The sequence below is a fragment of the Chrysemys picta genome, chromosome 12 (assembly GCF_011386835.1).
Source record: "Chrysemys picta bellii isolate R12L10 chromosome 12, ASM1138683v2, whole genome shotgun sequence".
Lineage (NCBI taxonomy): Eukaryota > Metazoa > Chordata > Testudines > Emydidae > Chrysemys > Chrysemys picta.
Window position 1 is genome coordinate 13170968 of NC_088802.1, and position 21370 is coordinate 13192337.

The 21370-nt window shown below is 50.4% G+C and overlaps 2 protein-coding genes and 1 pseudogene across 6 annotated transcripts in view; 1 reads left to right on the forward strand and 2 right to left on the reverse strand.

Annotated features, from left to right (window-relative positions):
- LOC101946744 (serine/threonine-protein phosphatase 1 regulatory subunit 10) overlaps positions 1–21370 on the reverse strand; it is a 345369-nt gene that overhangs the window by 301231 nt on the left and 22768 nt on the right. The window lies entirely within an intron of this gene.
- LOC112061375 (zinc finger protein 585A-like) overlaps positions 1860–21370 on the reverse strand; it is a 145962-nt gene continuing 126451 nt past the window's right edge. The window contains exons 1-2 of one of the 2 annotated variants that reach the window (XM_065564828.1): positions 3080–4009; positions 1860–2484 (exon numbers count right to left, since the gene is read on the reverse strand). In XM_065564828.1, the coding sequence (XP_065420900.1) occupies positions 1982–2484; positions 3080–3623 (1047 nt within the window). In that variant the 5' untranslated portion in view covers positions 3624–4009 and the 3' untranslated portion in view covers positions 1860–1981. Of the gene's footprint in view, positions 2485–3079; positions 4010–21370 lie in introns of those variants that run through there. The other variant, XM_065564827.1, reaches the window with a different exon arrangement.
- On the forward strand, positions 6652–13621 carry LOC103307118 (zinc finger protein RFP-like; annotated as a pseudogene).

Consider the following 21370-nt stretch of genomic DNA (forward strand, 5'->3'; position numbering starts at 1 on the left):
GGCGATGCTGGGTGCTGGCGGACGTGGGGCTGGCAGACGTGGGGCTGCATTGCTACACAGCAGCAGCCCCTTGCCTTTTGGCAGATGATGGTATTTTATGATTGGTATCCGTCATCGTCGTACTGGTATGGCTGTCACTCATGCTGCACCGTCGGCTGCCACCTTAAGATGTAAAAAATAGATTTGTTCTGTATTCATATGCTTCCCCTTCCTCCGTGAAATCAATGGCCTGCTAAGCCCAGGGTTTTCATTTTAATCTTTGGGGGGACCATTCTGTGTGACAGTTGTTTGTGTTTCTCCCTGTTCCTGTACCTGTACGCCATGTCGTCACTCGGCCCTCCCTCCCTCCCGCCCTCCCTCCTTCTCCTGGTCCATCAGATACTACTTTCGCGCCTTTTTTCTGACCAGGCGCCATAGCTAGCACTGGGATCATGGAGCCCGCTCAGATCACCGCGGCAATTATGAGCACTATGAACACCACGCGCATTGTCCTGGAGTATATGCAGAGCCAGGACATGCCAAGGCGAAACCCGGACCAGGCGAGGAGGCGATTGCAGCGCGGCGACGAGAGTGATGAGGAAATTGACATGGACATAGACCTCTCACAAGGCACAGGCACCAGCAATGTGGAAATCATGGTGTCACTGGGGCAGGTTGATGCCGTGGAACGCCGATTCTGGGCCCGGGAAACAAGCACAGACTGGTGGGACCGCATCGTGCTGCAGGTATGGGACGATTCCCAGTGGCTGCGAAACTTTCGCATGCGTAAGGGCACTTTCATGGAACTTTGTGACTTGCTGTCCCCTGCCCTGAAACGCCAGGATACCAAGATGAGAGCAGCCCTCACAGTTGAGAAGCGAGTGGCGATAGCCCTGTGGAAGCTTGCAACGCCAGACAGCTACCGGTCAGTCGGGAATCAATTTGGAGTGGGCAAATCTACAGTGGGGGCTGCTGTGATCCAATTTGCCAGGGCAATGAAAGACCTGGTGATAGCAAGGGTAGTGACTCTGGGCAACGTGCAGTCAATAGTGGATGGTTTTGCTGAAATGGGATTCCCAAACTGTGGCGGGGCCATAGACGGAACCCATATCCCTATCTTGTCACCGGAGCACCAAGCCACCGACTACATAAACCGCAAGGGGTACTTTTCAATGCTGCTGCAAGCCCTGGTGGATCACAAGGGACGTTTCACCAACATCAACGTGGGATGGCCGGGAAAGGTACATGATGCTCGCGTCTTCAGGAACTCTGCTCTGTTTCGAAAGCTGGAGGAAGGGACTTTCTTCCCGGACCAGAAAGTGACCATTGGGGATGTTGAAATGCCTATCGTGATCCTTGGGGACCCAGCCTACCCCTTAATGCCATGGCTCATGAAGCCGTACACAGGCAGCCTGGACAGGAGTCAGGACCTGTTCAACTACAGGCTGAGCAAGTGCCGAATGGTGGTGGAATGTGCATTTGGATGTTTAAAAGCGCGCTGGCGCAGCTTACTGACTCGCTCAGACCTCAGCAAAAAGAATATCCCCATTGTTATTGCTACTTGCTGTGCGCTCCACAATATCTGTGAGAGTAAGGGGGAGACCTTTATGGCGGGGTGGGAGGTTGAGGCAACTCGCCTGGCCGCTGATTACGCGCAGCCAGACACCAGGGCGGTTAGAGGAGCACAGCAGGGCGCGGTGCGCATCAGAGAAGCTTTGAAAACGAGTTTTGTGACTGGCCAGGCTACTGTGTGAAACTTCTGTTTGTTTCTCCTTGATGAACCCTCCAAACCCCCCCCACCGACCCGGTTCACTCTACTTCCCTGTAAACCAACCACCCCACCCCACCCTCCCCTCCCGCTTGCAGAGGCAATAAAGTCATTTTTTTTTAACATTCATGCATTCTTTATTAGTTCCTTACAGAGGTAGGGGGATAATTGCCAAGGTAGCCTGGGATGGGTGGGGGAGGAGGGATGGAAAAGGACACACTGCATTTTAAAACTTTAACTCTTATTGAAGGCCAGCCTTCTGATGCTTGGGCGATCATCTGGGGTGGAGTGACTGGGTGGATGGAGGCCCCCCCACCGTGTTCTTGGGCGTCTGGGTGAGGAGGCTATGGAACTTGGGGAGGAGGGCTGTTGGTTACACAGGGGCTGTAGCGGCGGTCTCTGCTCCTGCTGCCTTTCCTGCAACTCAACCATACGCTCGAGCATATCAGTTTGATGCTCCAGCAGACGGAGCATTGCCTCTTGCCGTCTGTCTGCAAGCTGACGCCACCTATCGTCTTCAGCCCGCCACTTGCTCTGTTCTTCCCGCGATTCAGCCCGCCACCTCTCCTCTCGTTCATATTGGGCTTTTCTCATCTCCGTCATTGACTGCCTCCACGCATTCTGCTGTGCTCTATCAGCCTGGGCGGACATCTGCAGCTCCGTGAACATCTCGTCCCTCGTCCTACGTTTTCTCTTTCTAATGTTCACGAGCCTCTGCGAAGGAGAAACATTTGCAGCTGGCGGAGGAGAAGGGAGAGGTGGTTAAAAAAGACACATTTTAGAGAACAATGGGTACACTCTTTCATTACAAGGTCGCATATTTCGGCTTGCAGGCAGCCATCGTAGGCCACAGTGTTTTGGCTTTTTTAACCTTCTTAACATGCGGGAAAGGTTGCAAACAGCAGCGCATTTCCCATATCAAGGATGAATTGGGTTGTCCATTTAAAATGGGGTTTCAATGTAAAAGGAGTGGCTGCGGTTTCCCGGTTAACATGCGGCACAAACACAAGTAAACCCCCCCCCCACACACACACACACGATTCTCTGGGATGATCACTTCACCCCTCCCCCCACCGCGTGGTTAACAGCGGGGAACATTTCTGGTCAGAAGAGCAGGAACGGGCGCCTCTGAATGTCCCCTTAATAAAATCACCCCATTTCAACCAGGAGAGCTTTCTGGAGATGTCCCTGGAGGATTTCCGCTCCATCCCCATACACGTTAACAGACTTTTCCAGTAGATGTACTGGCCGCGATTGCCAGGGCAAAGTAATCATTAAACACGCTTGCTTTTTTTTTGTAATGTTTACAAATAGTTACAAAGTTACACTCACCAGAGGTCTCCTGTGTGCCCTGAGGGTCTTGGGTGAGTTCGGGGGTTACTGGTTCCAGGTCCAGGGTCACAAACATATCCTGGCTGTTGGGGAAACCGGTTTCTCCGCTTCCTTGCTGCTGTGAGCTACCTACAGTACCTCCATCGTCATCATCCTCCTCGTTCCCCGAACCGTCTTCCCTGTGTGTTTCTCCAGTGAGAGAGTCATAGCACACGGTTGGGGTAGTGGTGGCTGCACCCCCTAGGATCGCATGCAGCTCCGCGTAGTAGCGGCAAGTTTGCGGCTCTGCCCCGGACCTTCCGTTTGCTTCTCTGGCTTTGTGGTAAGCTTGCCGTAGCTCCTTAATTTTCACGCGGCACTGCTGTGTGTCCCTGTTATGGCCTCGGTCCTTCATGGCCTTGGAGATCTTTTCTAATACTTTTCCATTTCTTTTACTGCTACGGAGTTCAGCTATCACTGCTTCATCTCCCCATATGGCGAGCAGATCTCGTACCTCCCGTTCGGTCCATGCTGGAGCTCTTTTGCGATCCTGGGAGGACTCCATCACGGTTACCTGTGCTGATGAGCTCTGCGGGGTCACCTGTGCTCTCCACGCTGGGCAAACAGGAAATGAAATTCAAACCTTCGCGGGTCTTTTCCTGTCTACCTGGTCAGTGCATCTGAGTTGAGAGTGCTGTCCAGAGCGGTCACAATGAAGCACTGTGGGATAGCTCCCGGAGGCCAATAACGTCGAATTCCGTCCACACTACCCCAATTCCGACCCGCAAAGACCGGTTTTATCGCTAATCCCCTCGTCAGAGGTGGTGTAAAGAAACCGGTTTAAAGGACCCTTTAAGTCGAAAGAAAGGGCTTCGTTGTGTGGACGTGTCCAGGCTTAATTCGGTTTAACGCCGCTAAAGTCGACCTAAACCCGTAGTGTAGACCAGGCCTAATAGATTAGTAAGACATGATTTCCCTTTACAGAAACCATGTTGACTATTGCTCAACAATTTATGTTATTCTGTGTCTGACAATTTTATTCTTTACTATTGTTTCGCCTAATTTGCCCGGTACTGACGTTAGACTTACCGGTCTGTAATTGCCGGGATCACCTCTAGAGCCTTTTTTAAATATTGGCGCTACATTAACAATCTTCCAGTCATTGGGTACAGAAGCTGATTTAAAGGACAGGTTACAAACCATAGTTAATAGTTCCACAACTTCACATTTGAGTTCTTTCAGAACTCTTGGGTGAATGCCATCTGGTCCCGGTGACTTGTTAATGTTAAGTTTATCTATTAATTCCAAAACCTCCTCTAGTGACACTTCAATCTGTGACAGTTCCTCAGATTTGTCACCTACAAAGCCAGCTCAGGTTTAGTTTCTCCGCAATGACTTTATCGTCTTTAAGCGCTCCTTTTGTATCTCGATCACCCAGGGGCCCCACTAGTTGTTTAGCAGGCTTCCTGCTTCTGATGTACTTAAAAAACATTTTGTTATTACCTTTGGAGTTTTTGGCTAGCCGTTCTTCAAACTTCTCTTTGGTTTTTCTTATTACATTTTTACACTTAATTTGGCAGTGTTTATGTTCCTTTCTATTTACCTCACTAGGATTTGACTTCCACTTTTTATCTCTCACTGCTTCTTTTACATGGTTGTTAAGCCATGGTGGCTCTTTTTTAGTTCTTTTATTGTGTTTCTTAATTTGGGGTATACATTTAAGTTGGGCCTCTATTATGGTGTCTTTAAAAAGCACCCATGCAGCTTGCAGGGATTTCACTTTAGTCACTGTACGTTTTAATTTCTGTTTACCGAACCCCCTCATTTTTGCATAGTTCCCCATTTTGAAATTAAATGCCACAGTGTTGGGCTGTTGAGATGTTCTTCTCACCACAGGGATGTTGAATGTTATTATATTATGGTCACTATTTCCAAGCGGTCCTATTATAGTTACCTCTTGGACCAGCTCCTGCGCTCCACTCAGGACTAAATCTAGAGTTGCCTCTCCCCTTGTGGGTTCCCGTACCAGCTGCTCCAAGAAGCAGTCATTTAAAGTATCGAGAAATTTTGTCTCTGCATTTCGTCCTGAAGTGAAATGTTCCCAGTCAATATGGGGATAATTGAAATCCCCCACTATTATTGAGTTTTTAATTTTGATAGCCTCTCTAATTTCCCTTGACATTTCATCATCACTATCACCGTCCTGGTCGGGTGGTCGATAATAAATCCCTAATGTTATATTCTTATTAGAGCATGAAATTACTATTCATAGAGATTCTATGGAACATGTGGATTCACTTAAGATTTTTACTTCATTTGATTCTACATTTTCTTTCACATATAGTGCCCTTCCCCGTCCCTGCATGACCTGTTCTGTCCTTCCGATATAATTTTGTACCCCGGAATGATTGTGTCCCATTGATTTCCCTCAGTCCACCAGGTTTCTGTGATGCCTGTTATATCAATATCCTCCTTTATTACAAGGCACTTTAGTTCACCCATCTTATTATTTAGACTTCTAGCATTTGTGTACAAGCACGTTAAAAACTTGTCACTGTTTATTTGTCTGCCCTTTTCTGATGTGTCAGATTCTTTTTTATGTGAATGTTTCTCATCTAATCTGGCCCTTACATTATCCTCTTCCATCGTCTGCTCCTGACTATAACCTAGAGAATCTCTATCAATAGACTCTCCTTTAAGGGAAGTCTCTGTCCGATCCACATGCTCCTCTGCAGCAGTCGGCTTTCCCCCATCTCCTAGTTTAAAAACTGCTCTACAACCTTTTTAATGTTTAGTGCCAGCAGTCTGGTTCCACTGTGGTTTATGTGGCCCCCATCTCTCCTGTATAGGCTCCCCCCATCCCAAAAGTTTCCCCAGTTCCTAATGATTCTAAACCCCTCCTCTCTACACCATCGTCTCATCCACGCATTGAGACTCTGAAGCTCTGCCTGCCTACCTGGCCCTGCGCGTGGAACTGGGAGCATTTCTGAGAATGCCACCATAGAGATCCTGGATTTCAGTCTCTTCCCTAGTAGCCTAAATTTGGCCTCCAGGACGTCTCTCCTACCCTTCCCTATGTCATTGGTACCGACATGTACCACGACCACCGGCTCCTCCCCAGCACTAGACATAAGTCTGTTGTAATCTGACCCACTATTGTCATATCCCCCCATAATTTCCCACAACTGTGAACATTTAAATTGATAAAAATTGGGGGGGAAATGCTGAAGCCCAGATTTTTGTGCAACTGTGAAAATGTAACTTAATAAATATTGAAAAAAACACTTTAAAATAAACATATATATATATATAATTCTTTCAAGCCTAAATATCACTCCAGACACACAGCCCCTGCTCATGCAAGCTCTTTATGACAGGGGGATGCTGATGTGAAGCCCAGGAGCAAAAGGGCCTTAGTGGTACATTTCTCAACTAAGCCTCCCAGGCTGGAATGTTACCCATTGCCTGTATGCACCCCAGCAACCAGCCTGAGTCAGTTCCAAGAAGGGAAACACCCAGTTGTCCTGCAGGTGGGGCATATTTCTGAGCTCAGGAAAGTGAAACTAATCCTGTTACACTGCCCAGAGAGAGCCATGGCCGCAGAGAATCCCATGGAAAGTCTCCAGGATGAAGCTGCTTGTCCTGTCTGTCTGGAGTATTTTAAGGACCCAGTGATTATAGACTGTGGGCACAATTTCTGCCGAGCCTGCATCGCCCAATGCTGGGAGCGAACAGCTACAGTCGTCTCCTGCCCTCAGTGCAGAGAAACTGTGCACCAGAGAAATCTCAGGCCAAACAGGCAGCTGGCAAATATTGTAGAAATCGCCAAGCGGCTGAGTTTCCAGGCAGTGAAGGGAGCAGGAGGAGAGAGGGTGTGTGGGGAACACCAGGAGACTCTGAAACTGTTCTGTGAAGAGTATCAAACCCTCATCTGTGTGGTGTGTGACAGATCCCAGGCTCACCGAGCTCACACAGTGGTTCCTGTAGAGGAGGCTGCCCAGGAGTACAAGGTAGGGAATTGATGTCAAGTTTAATGGGCAATAACTTTAGATATTAATTACAGGTTAATTTCACTGCAAATCACCTGTCACAACTGTGTCTGTATCATGCACCTCTGCAAAGCCTTCACTGTATGGGAGGTGCTATTAATAATAAATGATCTGGCAGAGTGGCAAGAAAGGCAAAAAGATAAAGTCTTTTAAGATACCTGACATCGGAAACCTTTACCTGGGAAGCTAAATCCTTGTCAAACCCAGCTTCCACTGGTGAAACAAGGGAATTTTTTACAGAACAGAAGCTGTTCAATGATCAGTGAGGCTTAAAACACAAGAGCGGCAGGCCGGTCTATATTTGAGTGTTGGGAGTTTGCCCTAATGCTCAGACCAGGCCTGTCGCACCAGTGCAGTCCCCAGGGCTTCAGGGCTGACATTCAGTTTGGAGTTGGGTTCCTTGGAGAATCCCCACCCATATTTAGAGCCCGGGTGGTTTCTGGGATTTGTATCACTTGGGTAATCTCCTGAAAACCACCTTAATTGATTCACCACCATAAGACTCCAGTTTCCTGTTATGTGCTGTGCTACTAATTAGTGAATGAATAAATACCAGTCAAACTCGGATAATTGAGGTCTCTCTAATTTATAAAAAGACTGAATTGGAAATAAATTGGAATATGTCACTCTCCCTATTTCCATTGTTCGGTTTCATTCCCTTGGTGGCCCTGATGTCATAAACCCATTAGGACCAACATTCACCTTGGATTTGGGTGGGAAAACATTCCCCTACACACCCTTCTGAACACTCAGAATGAAACCTCCCAAATCATTTGTCTTTCTACAGGAAAAATATTCAGGTCCATTGGAAGACTTTGCGGGAAGAGAGAGAAAAGCTGCTGGGATTTAAACTGACTGGAGAGGGGAAAAGCTGGGAGTATGTGGTAGGTGCCTGTTGTTACTGACCTGCAGAGACTTGTGGAGAGAGGTCTGTTTGTAGACAGATTCCTCTGTGGGCTTGGTGAATGTGGGCATCGGTATGTTTCTCCATGATCCTAGATTTTCTGTGTTAGGTTCATGTGCAGAATCTAAGCTGTCATGTCAGTGAATGAGTTAATTTCTAACCCTTGTGGTTTCCCTGTGTCAACAATGCAAGAAATGACTCAGAATTATTTGATTCTTTTCCTCCCTGGAACTTCTGCCACTGTAATGCTGAGTCCTGCCTCCTGCTGCTCAGGATCTCCATTCTCAGAGGCCATTGATAACACCATGTCCTAACCACGTCAGACATGGAAACATCCCTTTCCAGAGACATTGGGGAGACATGAAAGAGGTGTGAGAGAATCCTCTCCCAAGTAACCACAGGGTAGAATCAAGTGTCTGAAATCTTAGGTCTGCAAAGAAATTCTCCTTCCTGCACACTCAGCACTCCATAAAAGACCCCAGGCTGCTTCCATGTCCCTGACCATCCCTTTCCCTGTTGCTTTACAGAAACAGATAGAAAAGGAGAGGCAGAAAATTGTTTCTGAATTTCAGCAACTGAGGCAGTTCCCGGAGGAACAAGAGCGACTCCTGCTGGCCCGGCTGGAAAAGCTGGACAAGGAGATAGCGAAGATACGGAATGAAAATAACACCATACTCTCGAAGGAGATTTCCCATCTCGGTAAGCTGATGAGTGAGATGGAGGGGAAGTATCAGAAGCCAGCGAGTGAATTCCTGCAGGTGAGACTAAATTAGAAACATGACAGATCCCACACAGGGAAGGGAGGGCTCCTGAATCATAAGAACGGGGTTCCAGCAGTCAGAGATCTCACTGTAACTCGGCGTGTGGATTGCTGACATGTGAATGACTATTGGTTATTGCAGAGTTACAGACACAGAGATATGAGAGAAGGGAAAGCCCCATTAGCTCAGGGAATCCATGGCCTCTTTTCCCTATATTTGCAAAATCCCTTCCCTAGGATCCACTGCCTGTGTCAAGTGGGACTGAGATTCTTTTTTCTCTCTCTCTCCTCTAGGATGTTAGACGTACCTTGAGGAGGTACGTGGCTCTCTCTCACTCCCCCTCACACTTCACAATGCTGGGAAAGAGCCTGGTGATGGTGGTGGTGATGATGTTAGCATCACATCTCCCCAGGGCTCTACAGCAAAATGTGTGGGGAAGGTCACATGTCGGACACAAATCTCTCTGATCAACTTCATCCTGAGGTTCTCACCATTTTAGAGAAGACTCTGGAATTCTCCATTCAGTGGGAAAGACTGACCTATATTCTGTTCTAAAGGTGTCACGCCCTTGGGGGACTGGCTGTCTCAGGTTTGTGGGGATGGAATATGGGCCTGTCATTGCTGGGCCTCTGGTTCCTATTCAGCCCAGGCCAGCAGCGATCAAGAGTCTCCCCACCAGGGGGCTGTTTGGAGCCCTGTGTGGAATGAACTGGGGAGGGGGGAGTTGGTGTCTCAGTTTAGTTCCTAGAGGGCAGATTTCTACAGCACTTCACCTGGGAACCTCCTGTCCCTCAGAGCATGGAGGCCAAGGAGTGAATTGGACATAGGGACTAAATTCCCCTTTTATCATCCCCAGAGCTGATCTCTCCAGGCCAGAGTTGAAGAATATTAATGAGACCTTTGGGGGAAGATTTCACGACCACAGCCTGTACTGCACCTGATCTGACTCCAGGCCCATTAGAGCAGCAGCTTTCACTAACAACAAATTATAATGTGTCACTAAATGAAATATACGAATGTGACGTTTTCTCTCCAGGTGTAAGAAGGGGAAGTTCCAGCAGCCAGTGGACATTTCTCCTGAACTGGAAGTGAGACTCAACTATTTCTCCCAGAAAACTGTTCCCCTAATGGAGATTCTGAGGAAATTCAAAGGTGCTGAGAAGGGATCTAGGAGGGGAAATTGGGATGAGCCTCTGAGACTGTGGGAGGGGATGGGCTCTGGCCACTTGGGTCATATCTATTGAATGACAGATGGAAAGTATTTGACCTGGTGTAACAGGTGTCAGGACATCTCACATTCATTCATGGGTTAACAAAGGTCACAACATTGAGGCCCAAATTTAGCAAAATGGCCTAATTTTGAGTCCCCGATTTTCTCTCCCAACTTGCAAAGCCCGTGGGGATCACAGACACAGGGGTGCTACTCTGGCTGCATCTCAGGACTTCCCTAGCCTGTGCCAAGGTCTGCCCAGGCCTCTGCAGCCACTGACTGGGGGAGTCACAAACTGCCCCCCTCTATCTCTCTGCCAATGAGGGTGAATCTAGCCCATTGAGCCAACACTCTCCCAACTCCAATCTCGACACTTATAACATGATTTTATTATTCTATGGAGGGCGAGGGCCCCGTTGTGCTGAGCTCTGTAGAGATGCTGAGTGAATAAACCCAAGGGACCTACAACTGCAAGCCCTGAACCTACAAACTCTTAACATCCCATTAATGTCAAAGGGACCAAAGCGTGCTAAAGTCTTTGCAGGATCTGGGTCTAGGGTCTGACAAAAGGCAATAGGTAAATGAGACAAACCAGCTGGGGTCTGGAGGGTGGGAGGGAATGATGAGGGGAAAAGTAAATCTCTTACAGATTGTGTGTCCTGAGATGGTTGTGAGGCTTAGTGGATGATCATGTTGGTTTCATTGCTGGGAGATGCCTGAATGAGAGAGGAAATAGAAGGTTTCAGACCTTTTTATATTAAATACCTGAGTGTGTCTCTGGGTCTCTCTGTCTGTCTCTCTGTCATGATGAAAACACAGCTCTTTGAGTTCAGAGTGGGGACCCTGTTATAAATATGAAAGCCTGAAATCTCACCCCTCTCTTATCCTTTCCCCCTGCAGACACTCTGCCGTCTGCACGGGAGACAAAAAGAGGGGAACCACTTGGAGCACACAGACAGGGTGAGACTGCAGCCTCTTCCCAGCACTGGACCTTCTCAGACCCCACCCCTGCTCCTCTTCCCCCGAGGCCCTGCCCCCTGGCCAGGCCAGAAGCCAGAGCTCAGCTGTCACCCAGGGAGCTTGGGCGGTAGTGGCGAACCCTGCACCCTCCACCTGCCCTGGGATGGGGCACTCTGGGGAACGGGAACATGGGCCAGGGCTGCTCCCAGGCCCCCCAGACACCAGCCCAGGGCAGGTGTAGGGTCCGGGGCTCCCCACAGTGGACAAAGCTCCCAGCATGGTGAGGGGTCAGGGCCTCAATGGGAAGAGGAGTAATGGGGCAGGGCCACGGAGTGGGAGGGGCCGCAGGCGATGGAGCCTTGTGCCTTCTACCCCTGCCAACTTCTACCAAGGTTCCGGAACACCTGGGGGGATTCCAAGCTGACATCACACAAATAATCCTGACACCCAGGGGTAAAAGTAACTTAAAGGATTTACCAGTACGCCGGAGTCCCGAGCAGGGGGTGGGGCCTCGACCGGAAGGGATGGAGACTAAACTGGAAGAGGCAAGGCCTTTAGAGCCCCGGGCCCTTTATATCGAGATGTAAAGGGCCCGGGACTCTGGCTGTTGTAGAGGTGGCTGGGAGCCCCGGGCTGTTTAAATCACTGCTGGAGCTACCAGCTGTGGAGGTGGCTGGGAGTCCCAGGGCTCGGGGGCCACTTAAAGGGCCCGGGGCTCCATCTGCCACTACTGCAGCAGAGCCCCAGGCCTTTTAAATTGCCGCTGGAGCTCCGCTGCCAGAGCCGTCACTGATTTAAAGGGCCCAGGGCTCCTCTGAGGTAGTGGTGGCTGGAGCCCTGGGCCCTTTAAATCACCGCCCGAGTCCCACTGCTGGAGCCCCAGAGTAGTGGCAGCCCAGCACTCCGGTGGTGATTTAAAGGGCCATGGGCTCCCGGCCACCGCTACTGCAGCGGAGCCCCAGGCCCTTTAAATTGCCAACGGAGCCCCAGGGGCTCCCAGCTGCTGCCACTACCCTGGGTCTTGGGGCTCTGGTGGAGATTTAAAGGGCCCGGGACTCCACTGTGGTAGCAGCAGCTGGGAGCCCTGGCCCTTTAAATCACCGCCAGAGCCACACCGCTACTACCTCAGGGTTCCGGCAGCGGGGCTCGGGTGGCCCAGGGCTCCAGCCACCGCTACCGCCCCGGGCCCTTTAAATCTCCACCTGCTCCAGCAGTGGGGCAATGGCAGCAATTTAAAGGGCCAAGGGCTCCAGGCACTGCCGGGAGCCCAGGCCCTTTAAATCGCCACTGGGGGAAGCCGGTCTGGTATGACATGGTGCACCGACTCTTGCCAGTACACCGTAGCAGCCCGTACTGGCTTACTTTCACCTCTGCTGACACCAACCTTAGTGCTGAGTTCATGCCCAGGCTGCTGAACAGAAACACTCTCACTGAGTAGCACCTGAATAGAGCTCTCTGCCCTGAGGGCTGACACATCCCTCTGCTTTACCCTGGTGCAGGGGGTCTCCCCACCACTCTTCTCCAACATCCGGCTTTTCCTCTGGGCAGGGCTGGGCTCTCCCATTGGAGCTGCTCCCTGCTTCCTGGATTGGGGAGATGCTCCTCCTGTGACACTGTCAGTTCCTCCCTTCTCTCTAGGCTGGGGATGGGGCTACCCCACCCAGTGCCACCTCCTACTCTGGTGTTAAGCAACTCTTCCCCAATGCTGCACCTTCCTCTCTGTTCCCTGGCATGGGAGTGGAGGCTGCATTAGGGGATGGAGTTTCTTGCTGGGTTTTTAAGCTGCTACCCGTCCCCTCCTCAATAAAAGCTTCTGACACCTTCCTGGCTGTGTCCCTGCCACTGGTAATGGAGCAGCCCCAGCAGGGGGAGCTGGGAGCTGAAGCTTTTGCAAGCAAATGAGAAACAGGCTGAGGAACTGCAGACACATCTCTGCTCAGCCTCAGGTGCCCAGGACAGAGGCACCTCCGTGCGATCCAGGCCTGTCCCAGCAAGAACAGGGCTGCTGGGGAGAGTGAAAAATCCAACCTCCCCCAGGCTGAGCTCCGCCCCTAACGCTCTGATTCTTTAACCCCCATCCGCAGTGAATGTGACTCTGGATCCAGACATGTCTGCGGATTGGAAAAGTGTGAGATGGGAATACAAATGGCAGCGACTGCCCAACAACCCTGAGAGATTTGACACTGTCTCGTGTGTGCTGGCCTAGGAGGGATTCACCTTGGGGAGACGTTGCTTGGAGGTGGAGGTGGTGGCTGGGCGATACTGGGCTGTGGGGGTGGCCAGAGAGTCTGTGAGAAGGAAGGGAGTGACCAGCCTCAGCCCTGAGGGAGGGATCTGGGCTGTGGAGCAGTGTTGGGGTCAGTTCTGGGCTCTGACTTCCCCCGTAAACCTCCTGCCCCTGAGCCGGGTCCCCAGCAGGATCCGGGTTTGTCTGTACTGTGACTGGGGGCAGGTGACATTAATCGATGTTGGTGATGAGGCCCCGATTTTCACTTTCCCACTGGGCTCTGTCCCTGGGGAGAGAATCCGACCCTGGCTCTGGGTGGGGCCAGGATCCCTGCTCATCCTGTGTCCCTAAGGCCTGGTCTACACTACGACTTTAATTCGGATTTATCAGCTTTAATTCGAATTTACCCTGCAACCGTCCACACAACGACGCTATTTATTTCGATGTAAAGGGCCCTTTAAATCAATTTCTGTACTCCACCCAGACGAGCAGAGTAGTGCCAAAATCGATTTTAACATTTCAAATTAGGGATAGTGTGGCCGCAATTCGATGGTAATGGCCTCCGGGAGCTATCCCACAGTGCATCATTGTGACCGCTCTGGACAGCAATCTAAACTCGGATGCACTGGCCAGGTAGACAGGAAAAGCCCCGCGAACATTTGAATTTCATTTCCTGTTTGCCCAGCGTGGAGAGCACAGGTGACCACAGATAGCTCATCAGCACAGGTAACCATGCAGGCTGATAATCGAAAAAGAGCACCAGCATGGACCGTGAGGGAGGTACTGGATCTGATCGCTGTATGGGGAGAGGATTCAGTGCTTGCAGAACTTCGTTCTAAAAGACGAAATGCCAAAACTTTTGAAAAAATCTCCAAGGGCATGATGGAGAGAGGCCACAATAGGGACTCTGAGCAGTGCCGCGTGAAAGTCAAGGAGCTCAGACAAGCCTATTAAAAAACAAAGGAGGCAAACGGTCGCTCCGGGTCAGAGCCGCGGACATGCCGCTTCTACGCCGAGCTGCATGCAATTCTAGGGGGGGCTGCCACCACTACCCCACCTGTGATCGTGGATTCTGGGTCGGGGATAGTCTCATCAGCGACGCCTGAGGATTCTGCCGATGGGGGAGAGGAGGAGGAGGAGGATGGGGATGAGCTTGCAGAGAGCACACAGCACTCCGTTCTCCCCAACAGCCAGGATCTTTTTCTCACCCTGACTGAAGTACCCTCCCAAGCCTCCCAAGCCAGTACCCAAGACTCTGACCCCATGGAAGGGACCTCAGGTGAGTTTACCTTTTAAAATATAAAACTTGTTTTAAAAGCAAACGGTTTTTAATGATTACTTTGCCCTGAGGACTTGGGATGCATTCGCGGTCAGTTCAGCTACTGGAAAAGTCTGTTAACGTGTATGGGGATGGAGCGGAAATCCTCCAGGGACATCTCCATGAAGCTCTCCTGGAGGTACTCCAAAAGCCTTGCCACAAGGTTTCTGGGCAGTGCATCCTTATTCCCTCCTCCATGGTAGGACACTTGACCACGCCATGCTTGCAGCAAGTAATCTGGTATCATTGCCTGACAAAGCCTGGCAGCGTATGGTCCCGGTGTTTGCTGGCATTCAAGCAACATCCGTTCTTTATCTTGTTGTGTAATCCTCAGGAGAGTGATATCACTCCTGGTAACCTGGTTGAAATATGGGAACTTAATTAAGGGGACAGAGGTGGCCGTTCCTACTGGGCTGTTTGCCTGTGGCGGAAAATAAATCCTTCCCTGCAGTTAGCCAAGCGCAGATGGGAAATTGGCCCTGAGTTTTTCGCGTTTGGCTAGCAGGGATCTTCCCTGTTACCAGCCACGCGGTGGGGGGAGGGGTACCGTGATCATCCCAGAGAATTCATGGCGGGAGGAGGGCGGCGGCGGGGGGGGGTGGTTAGTTTGGTGCCTGCAGGGATCTTCCCTGATACCAGCCACGCGGTGGGGGGGAGGGGTACAGCGATCATCCCAGAGAATTCATGGCGAGAGGGGGGGGTGGTTAGTTTGTTTTCTGCTGCTGCTGAATGTTAACAGAAAAACCGCAGCACTCTACAGGCTATGCTTGGTATGTGGGAAAGGAGGGCGCAGAAGCTGTAAAACAATGGCTTACCATGGCCGCATGCAAGCTGAATTCTGTTGCCCAGACCTGTGATCTCTAGCAGCAAAGCCACAGGCACTCAGCATTAAGAGGCAAAATGCGACCTTGCACAGAAATCATATGTGCTATGTAATGTGAATAGTGTTGGTCACCGTGAAAGAGTATAAGCATTGTTCTGCAAAATGTAGCTTTTTAAACAATTCTCTCTTTTTTCCCCTCCTTACAGCAGCTGCAAATTCCTCAAGCCTCCCTCCTCCATCCCGAAGGTTATCACGGATAAGGCGTCGTAAGAAGAGAACGCGAGATGAGATGTTTTCGGAAATTATGGAATCCAGCCGCAGAGACAGAGCTCATCTGAATGAGTGGAAGGAAACAGTTTCAAAGTATAGGAAAGAAGCCAGTGAACGTGAGGACAGGAGGGACCAATGTGAGGACATGAGGGACCAACGTGAGGAGAGGAGAGACGCTCGAGATGAGAGGTGGCGGCAGGAAGACCAGAGGAGGCAGGATGCAACGCTGGGGCTGCTGCATGAGCAAACAGACATGCTCCGGCGTCTGGTGGAGCTTCAGGAACGGCTGCTGGAAAACAGACTGCCGCTTCAGCCCCTGTTCCACCCTCCTCCCTCCCCATGTTCCGTATCCTCCTCACCCAGACGTGTTAGAACGCGGGGGGGGGGAGGCTCCGTACACCTTCCCATTCCACCCCAGTAGACAGCCCAAGCAAAAGGCTGTCATTTTTTTAACCTTTTCTTTGTGGCTTTTTCCTTCCCAGCAATCCTCCTCCCAAATACCACCCGGATTCCCTCCCTCTTTTTCTAATCTATTAATAAAGAATAAATGATTTTTAAATGATAGTGACTTTATTTGGTTTGAAAGAAAGCTGGGGGAAGGGGGAGGGTGGGTTCCTTACAGAAAATCAGTCAATAAAGGGGGCGGGTTTTCATGAAGGAGAAACAAACAGATATTTCACACTGTAGCCTGGCCAGTCATGAAACTGGTTTTTAAAGCTTCTCTGATGCACAGCGCTTCCTGGTGTGCTCTTCTAATCGCCCTGGTGTCTGGCTGCGCGTAATCAGCAGCCAGGCGATTTGCCTCAGCCTCCCACCCCGCCATAAAGGTCTCCCCCTTACTTTCACAGAGATTGTGGAGCACACAGCAAGCAGAAATAACAATGGGGAGATTTCTTTGGCTGAGGTCAGAGCGAGTCAATAATGATCGCCAGCGACCTTTTAAACGGCCAAATGCACATTCTACCACCATTCTGCACTTGCTTAGCCTGTAGTTAAACAGCTCCTGACTCCTGTCCAGGCTGCCTGTGTATGGCTTCATGAGCCATGGCATTAAGGGGTAGGCTGGGTCCCCAAGAATAACTATTGGCATTTCAACATCCCCAACGGTTATTTTCTGGTCCGGAAAGTAAGTCCCTTGCTGCAGCCCTTTAAACAGAGTAGTGTTCCTGAAGACGCGAGCGTCATGAACTCTTCCCGCCCAGCCCGCGTTGATGTTGGTGAAACGTCCCTTGTGATCCACAAGTGCTTGCAGCACCATTGAAAAGTACCCCTTGCGGTTTATGTACTCGGTGGCTTGGTGCTCCGGTGCCAAGATAGGGATATGGGTTCCGTCTATCGCCCCACCACAGTTAGGGAATCCCATTGCAGCAAAACCATCCACTGTAGCCTGCACATTTCCCAGAGTCACTAACTTTCGTAGCAGCACCTGAGTGATTGCTTTGGCTACTTGCATCACAGCAGCCCCCACAGTAGATTTGCCCACTCCAAATTGATTCCCGACTGACCGGTAGCTGTCTGGCGTTGCAAGCTTCCACAGGGCTATCGCCACTCGCTTCTCAACTGTGAGGGCTGCTCTCATCTTGGTATTCTGGCGTTTCAGGGCAGGGGACAGCAAGTCACAAAGTTCCATGAAAGTGCCCTTACGCATGCGAAAGTTCCGCAGCCACTGGGAATCGTCCCAGACCTGCAACACTATGCGGTCCCACCAATCTGTGCTTGTTTCCCTTGCCCAGAATCGGCGTTCCATGGATAGAATCTGCCCCATTAACAACATGATCTCCAAAGCACCGGGGCCCGTGGTTTCACAGAATTCTGTATCCGTGTCCGTGTCCATGTCCATGTCAATGTCCTCATCATGCTTGTCGCTGTGCTGCCGCCGCCGCTGCCTCCTCGCCTCGTTTTTCTGGTCCTGGCTGAGCATAAACTCCACGAGAACGCGTGAGGTGTTTACAATGTTCATGACTGCTGTCTTGAGCTCAGCAGGCTCCATGCTTGCCGTGGTATGGAGTCTGCAGTGTTCACCCACCCAGGAAAAAAGGCGCGAAAATGGTTGTCTGCCGTCCGTTGCTTTCATGCAGGGAGGGAGGGAGGAGGTGAGGCTGTACCCAGAACCACCTGCGACGATGTTTTTTGTCCCATCAGGCACTGGGATCTTAACCCACAATCCCAATGGGCACGGGAGACTGTGGGAACTATGGGATAGCTATGGGATAGCTACCCACAGTGCAACGGTGCAGAAATCGACGCTAGCCCCGGTACTTGGACGCACACCACCGAATTAATGTGCTTAGTGTGGCCGCATACATTTCAACTTTATACAACCTGTTTTTCAAATCTGAATTATATAAATTCGGATTAATCCCGTAGTGTAGACATACCCTGAGACATGGGGGAGAAGGGTGGCGGAATATCCCACTGGGGACCCTGTGATCAGCCTCTCTAGCCTCACACACCCTAATCTGTATGACCTCTCCCCGTGAACTTTCTATCATGCCGTCTCTATAAGCCTGGAGGTTGCTTCCAGTCTCAGCTCTGTGCAGCCTCTGGACTGTCAAACCATTCAGTGAGTGAGGTAGAGAAGTCAATCTCATCATTGCCTCAGGGATTGTTCAGCCTGTTTGCCACTGTCCTCTATGATCCAGGAGGACTCTGGGGATCTGGCTCAGACAGTGTCACTGAGAAATGGGGGGAAGAGCCCACTGGGGATGGAAAAATGGGTTTCTCTTCCCACATTAGCCCAGCCCCTACAGCCTGGAGGACTCCTGTCTACCCAAACCTCTGGCCTCTTAATTCTATGACCCCTGGAAGCTTCTCCCCCTCCCTCCCTTCAGCCCCAGGGATGAGAGGGAGTGGGGGAAGAACTCCTAGAGCTGCAGGAGGAGCAGAGAGGTCCTGAGGAGCAGATGTGGGGGCTGAAGGGTCAGAAGGTAGGGAGGGGCTGGAGGCAGACGTGATGTCGGATTGGGGGCAGAATTAACAGCTGGGCTAGGGACAGGCAGAGGTGGTGGTGACGGCAGTGTAACAAGGTGTGCTCTGGTGGGACACTACTGAGAGTACCAATTCAGGGAGAATTGCTAAGGGACAGGGCAGTTACAGCCCCAGGCTGGTGATTCTCCACCTCTAAGGTACATCAAACCAGCACTTCGGTTTCACCACACTGGCTAACAAGAAGTCATACAAGCAATTCCCTCAGATACTGCAGCCCCTTTGTTGCACTGGTAGCGCTCCTTACAGGGATGACTGATTGTGAAAACCAGTATCTCCAATTAAAGGTTCTCCTGATCCCAAAGGACCAGCCACAAAACCCAGGTCAACATACAAATCACGATGTTGCCAATCCTTTAGAATCTAAAGGATTATTCATAAAAAGAAAGAAATATAGATGAGAGTTAAAATCAGTTAAAGGAATCAAATACATACAACAATTGCAAAGTTCTTGGTTCAGGCTTATAGGAGTGATGGTATAAACTGATGGCTTAAATCAAGTCTCTGGAGTACATCCACAGTCCTTAGTTTAGAGCTTCAGTTTGTAGCAAAGTTTCTCCAGAGGTCAGAAGCAGGATAGAAGACACAATGGAGGGGTTTCCAGGGCCTTTTATACCCTTTGCCATGTGGAAGGAAAACCCCTTGTTCTTCTGTGGAAAATCACAGCAGCAAGATGGAGTTTCGGGTCACATGGGCAAGTCACATGCCCATGCACAACTCAGTTCCTTACAGGGAGCAGCCATTGTCCACCTGATACCTTGAATGTTCCCAGGAAGGCTCATCAGATGTGTATTGGTGTCTCCCAGGGTCCATTGTCAGTTAAGTGTTTCTTGAGGGGGCACTTAATTTGAATAGTCCCTTCTCAATAAGCTGGCCAAATGTTTCACTGGTGCTACTCAGAAGCAAACACTGAAATACAAGTACACAGCCAACATTTCATAACTTCAACTACAAGAATGATCCATGAATATGTAAGCAGAGTCAGGATGAGCTCTACCCTGACATCTGGTGGTGAATTATGGCGAGTGTGGAAAAGAACTCCAGGGGCTGATCTTGTTTGCATAGGCACACCCACTCGCCTGGCATGAAACAACAGCAACTCAAAGTGGTTACTTTGGCTGGTGTGGGATCCCCAGTTTCTCTGTTATTGGGGCAGGAAGAATAAAGTTTTGTTACCCTGATTCTGTGAATCAAGGCCAATGGAACTGTGTATGACAGAAGGACTGAGTGAGTCATTCACCATTACCTAAGTAGCATTTGCTTGTCAAGGGGCATGGGTTACAAAACCAAGTGAATTGAGAGAGGATGGGGATAGGTATTTGTACCTGATGGTATGGGCCCTCTCTGAGGGGTTGAAACACCAATTGCACTACCTCCTCTCTCCACTGTTGAATATCAGAGCTAACTTTGATTCCATTAGAAGTCTAGTTACAGACTGCTGAACTGAATTCACTTTGGACCAGTGGTGCACTAGCACTGGGGCTCCCCTACTATGAGCTGAAATTGCTAAGAGCTGAAATCACAAAAGAGCTGAGATCACTGAGGCGGTGTTAACTAGTGGGGGAGCCTGAAGCTATAATGCTAAGCGGCTGGCGGAGCAGCTAGCAGAGTGGAGCCTTGTGGGACGGTTGGAGTGGAGCTGAGCGACTCACAGGTTGGTGAGCGGAGCGGCTGGAGGAGCAGCTAGCAGAGCAGAGCCTTGTGGGAGTGGCCCAAGGGACGGCCGGAGTGAAGCGGAGTGGAGCGGAGCGGCTCACAGGTCGGTGAGCGGAGCGGAGCGGCACGGCTCACGGGTCGGTGAGCGGAGCGGAGCGGCACGGCTCACGGGTCGGTGAGCGGAGCGAAGCGGCGCGGCTCACAGGTCGGTGAGCGGAGCGGAGCAGCTGCCAGAGCAGTTCGTGGGACAGCAGGAGTGGGACTGCGGGTGGAGTGGAGCAGTTCGTGGTGAAGGCTGCGGTGGAACCCCACGGAGAAGCAGCCGGTTGGCCTCGGATCACGTAAGGTGCCCCTTAACACCCTGCTCCCCCCCCCTTTTGAACTCTGGGGCTGCACTGATCAGGGACAGAGACTTTGGGGGGTTGTCGGACTTTTGGGACTTTGGTGATTCTTGGGTCGCTGGTTTCAAGAACCAACGGGAGAGGACACGGCCCAATTTGCTGGGGTGGGTCTTCGCTCATGGTTTGGTCTATGAACTCTAGTTGTGGTGTTTTTCCAATTTAATGCTGATGTCGTTTACCTCATGTTATTAAACATTTTCTGTTACACTCAGACTCCGTGCTTGCGAGAGGGGAAGTATTGCCTCTTAGAGGCACCCAGGGGGTGGTATGTAATTGTCCCAGGTCACTGGGTGGGGGCTCGAGCCGGTTTTGCATTGCGTTATTGAAGCGGAACCCCTAGATACAGAACCCGGCCCTTGTTGCTGCCAACTTAGATGGGCAGAAGGGTTACAAATACAAACAGCACAATCATAACCCACAAATTTCAACTTTTTCATAGACACCTCACTTGACCATCTTTGTACAAGATTTGATGCAACTATATATATATTACCCATCAAGTTAATGACAGGTTTCAGAGTAACAGCCGTGTTAGTCTGTATCCGCAAAAAGAAGAACAGGAGTACTTGTGGCACCTTAGAGACTAACAAATTTATTAGAGCATAAGCTTTCGTGGACTACAGCCCACTTCTTCGGATGCATATAGAATGGAACATATATTGAGGAGATATATATACACACATACAGAGAGCATAAACAGGTGGGAGTTGTCTTACCAACTCTGAGAGGCCAATTAATTAAGAGAAAA